The sequence below is a fragment of the Buceros rhinoceros genome, unplaced genomic scaffold (assembly GCF_000710305.1).
Source record: "Buceros rhinoceros silvestris isolate BGI_N320 unplaced genomic scaffold, ASM71030v1 scaffold6750, whole genome shotgun sequence".
Classification (NCBI taxonomy): Eukaryota; Metazoa; Chordata; class Aves; order Bucerotiformes; family Bucerotidae; genus Buceros; species Buceros rhinoceros.
Window position 1 is genome coordinate 5586 of NW_010388942.1, and position 4223 is coordinate 9808.

A 4223-nucleotide genomic window follows, 5' to 3' on the forward strand; every position below is an offset into this window, starting at 1 on the left:
GGAAAGAGATGAATGTACATGTATGCTATAAACACAGTTAGTCAAGAGAAGAAAAAAAGCATGTCCAACCACTTACATTACAAAGGCTCCTCAGTTAACTGCTCAGATTTCCTGAGAGCTCACGCTTCAGAAAAGACTGTGTGTCAGTGATTTTCCAGCAATGGCTTTTACAGAATATTACCTTAGGTTGCTTTTTAGATAAAGCTGTTTTTCAGTGCTCAAGGCACCTGGCTGAGAAAACACTGCACGCTTCATATGGAGCTACAGATGCAAAAGGAGACTTGAAAAGAAAAAATACACGTATCCTTCATAATGAAATACTCTTTTCCCTCAGCAATCTCACAAAACATTTATACTAATCATGGCTTAGAAAGTTCCACTGATGAAAACCAAAGATTAACAATAACTTTCAAACATCCATCTATACTCTAAATGCTGGTTTGTGCATCTAGAGAGGTGTCCTGTAGAGATATGATCACAGCCACTGGGTATCTACCTTTGCACAAACGTGCTGGAGCAAGCCATTATACCTCATGTTATTCAGTGACATCAATGTTATCTAAAACTTCTCAAGAATCCACTAATACAAGCTAACTCCTGAGTCATATTTATAGAAATTATTTCATGTTTATAAAAAAATTCATAGAGTCCCTGCTTGGGTAATAAAAGCAAATGGATAAGATTGGTATGAACTTGTCAACCTCCCTGTTCCCAGTTCCTAACTACCCTGTATGGACATGAAGATGGACAACCTGGAAAACACAATGCTCCTTCCCTTTCAGAAGCAGGAAAGGCATGTGAATGCCTTGCTGCAATGCAGCTTTATGGCTTGTTCAGAAACTGTTTTCTATCAGTGATAACTTAAACTGACACTGGGCACTGGCTAAGTCACATTTGATTCAGTCTTGAATGAAAATTCTCTTTCTCTGGAGTCTCCACCAGCACTAGCTAGGTAGCTTTAATCAAACTGCTGATGATTACTTCATACGAATTGATACCTTCCTTGTAAAAGCTGGTACAGAGGGCATTATTCAAAACACCTTCATATTCCTGTGTGTAAAATCTTTCAGGAGAATGCATTGCATTGCACGTGAGTTATTCAAATAGCAACAACAGTTAAATACTTCTGGTTTTAATTTCCTGGAAATGAACTGATATGGGACACACTGGAAGGAATTCTACAAAAAGGAAACCACTTACATAGCAAGAAGCATGTATTTAATTAAATGCTTTGCAAAGATACATGAATAAAGCTATGTCCATGACTTTCTTTAGGGATGGCCCCAGCTGTTTATTTTTTCTTTAAAGGAACGAACAAAAAACATGGAGAGCAAAGATGCAATAAAGAAACAAACAAAAAAAAAAACCTAATTAAGTTTGTACCCACAGACTTTACAAAATAAAGCATGTTAGTGGTACAAAACATTCTATATACTGTATGACCAACAAATAAATGCACTGTAACATCGTTCTCTCAAATACCATAAGCCTAACAGCTAAGCTCCGAAAATGACATTGACAGTAGGCATCCTGAATTCATCAGCCTTCTACAGAGTCATTTAGCACCATCACTTTTTTTGTCATTTTTGCCCTGCCTATCTCTTTTCTTGAAGTAACAACAGAAGCATAGCACCTTTTAATATCTGAAATAAAACCAGGAATATTAAATGCATCCCAACTTCCAGAGATGAGGTAGCTCATGCTAAGAAATGATGGAACTTTGCCTTGACCACTCAAGGTCAGTAAGTCACATTACTGGTGATGCATGTCTGGGTGTCAGCTAAAAACAATGAGTTCCTAAATTTTCCTTTCTCTTTATTAGCAATTGGTCTGGTATACAAGTGAATGATTTGCAACGTACACAGATTGGCACCATATATAAGACATCTGTATAATTTGGTATGTAATGGCTTCTTATATGGGCAAGTATTGGAAAATCAACAAGTATTTTGAAGATTTGGGATAATTCAATGGGATTATACAGATACATTGTGAGAAGTGAAGTCTGGCCTTAAAATTTAAGATATGGGACACCCCTACTGAAAAACTCATATTTACCCCAGTAGTATTTTTACTTCATGAATTAATCATGGCTATGGAACACTCTTCTGAGCAGACATAGGAAAGTGCAGGAAAGACAATGCCAAATCAAGATGATCTTGCATGAAGATTTTCTCTTCTACAAAAGACAGATGTCTGCAAATGGCCATCGTACTGGTAACCCCGGGAAGACAAACTGGGGTAGAGGGAGTAACTGTGATTGAAATGTAGCCAACAGTTCACAAAAGTGCTCTACTTTTCTGTTATTCAGTACGCATCCAAGCAAAAGAAATAATCCTTAGAGCTTTACACAGTCCCACATTAAAACTACCTATTTTTTAATACCTGCAAATTTCAAAAAAATTTGAAACAAAAGCGAGGAAAAATATTCATATTACTTTTAAAAGGTGGTCATTGATTCTCTTAAAATTGTACTGTTGTACTAAAAAGTTGGTTTCAATCATTTAAAACAGAAGGTTTGTAAGTAAAATAAATACTCAAAAGGAGGCCGGGCATTTAAAAAGAACCGTATATACAATGCTGATCCAGTATCAGCCATTAATTACTTCAAGAGTCTCAGGATTAACTTCAATCAGTCTAAGTTCATGTGTTTAATTGCTGCTGTTGCTGGGTAGTGTGTTAATTTCCCCCCTTCTGCTACACAAAGCAAACTGGCCCGACTTCAACTCCAAATTCCTGGTCGGTACTGCCAATGTCCACCGGTGCAATATCTATGATAGGTAAGCGTGCCACATTCTGCGTTCTGTACTCAAAAACAGTCTTGCCCACGTTCCCATTACGTTTCTGGAGGTAAAACAAACAAACAAAAGAAAAGAAAACTACAGGTCAGAGCTCATGTGAGAAACAGCCTGGATTCCAGCTGCTGGGTCATTTGTCTGCTAGTTCAGAAGAACCTTAGCTGAGCAACACCTTCCCACCGGTCCTGCACCTTGGTTATTTTAAAATGTATATATCTTGCTTTTACAGCGATGAACAGACCCATCAGATTGACACAGCAGGATCTTCCCCTCGAGCAGGACTTTGTCGTGACATTATTCTCCACATGTTAATATGTGCCTGCACAGATCATCTCGGGCTATATTACTTTAAAATCCAGAGACTACTCTTTCTTTATTCTAAGTGCAAAACTAATTTTAGACATATTTTGCCAGTATCTCGGATTTGGCCGAAAATGCTATTAAAATGAAAAAATTTACCACTTGCTGGTTTTTACGTCTGCTAGAATTTTTGGGGGGAACATTTTCTTTTCCAACTCCGTCAGTCACAGTACCGGTCACTTTCCTCTAGTGTACCACTGCAATAATTTTACCCATCTGGCAGACAAATGCTTGAGGGTATCTGACCAATTTGTGTGATTCCACACAGAGGTAAACAAATGCTGTAAAGTACAAAGTGGCAAGATATGAATGTCAGTACGCTCACTAATGAGTAGTGCAGACTCTAAATAGTGCAGACTTTGTTATGTGAAGCTAGAATTGCAGTAAAATGCCTACTAGAATTGTGATAAAATGATAAATAGGATAGAATTTTGCAGCATTTTGATTACTTCATTCTATGCATATTTTCTAAACCAAGGAAGAACTGCGAAAACGACCAAAGCCCTTTTTCTCCACAAGAAATGACAACCCCCCACACACTTACAGAACAGCTGTCATGAAGAACAGTGTATCTGAATCGGCTGTTTCCCTCTGCTTTGATCTCCAGGTCATTGGCCCCTTTCAGAATTACAGCTTTCTTCAGATTCTTCGTCTGGTCATCCATGTACCCGACACTGTTTTTACAATGGTAAGTGATATTCTGAGAAGCTTCCTTTGATAGGAGGCGCAGGAATGTCATCTGAGTGACAGCTGTATCCCCGTACACAAACTGTGAAGATAAAGAAATAGATCAACAGATACTACATGTAAATTCATTAAGAGCTCGTGAATTTTAGACACCTGTCACTACTGTAACCCTTTCCAGACGTGGCTAGCAGGAGCCCTATTACATACGATCAAAGAATGGTTTCTTTTGTGATTTGCTGCCAGCTGAGGACGAAAAAATGTCAACATTCTGCATCAGGGACCACTTTGGATAATTCTGACTGTAAAGCTCCGCAGCTGAATAACTCAAAAGCAGCTGGGCCTCCACAGACTTGCTGGGTTTTGGGGTGAACTCTGCCT

At 38.4% G+C, this 4223-nt stretch overlaps 1 protein-coding gene across 1 annotated transcript in view; it reads right to left on the minus strand.

Annotated features, from left to right (window-relative positions):
- Positions 1 to 2243: 2243 nt before the first annotated feature.
- Positions 2244 to 4223, minus strand: part of COL5A2 (collagen, type V, alpha 2) — a 52882-nt gene continuing 50902 nt past the window's right edge. Inside the window, exons 53-54 of the mRNA XM_010132153.1 lie at positions 3703 to 3927; positions 2244 to 2844 (exon numbers count right to left, since the gene is read on the minus strand). Coding sequence (XP_010130455.1) covers positions 2698 to 2844; positions 3703 to 3927 — 372 coding nt within the window. The 3' untranslated portion in view covers positions 2244 to 2697. The remainder of the gene's footprint in view (positions 2845 to 3702; positions 3928 to 4223) is intronic.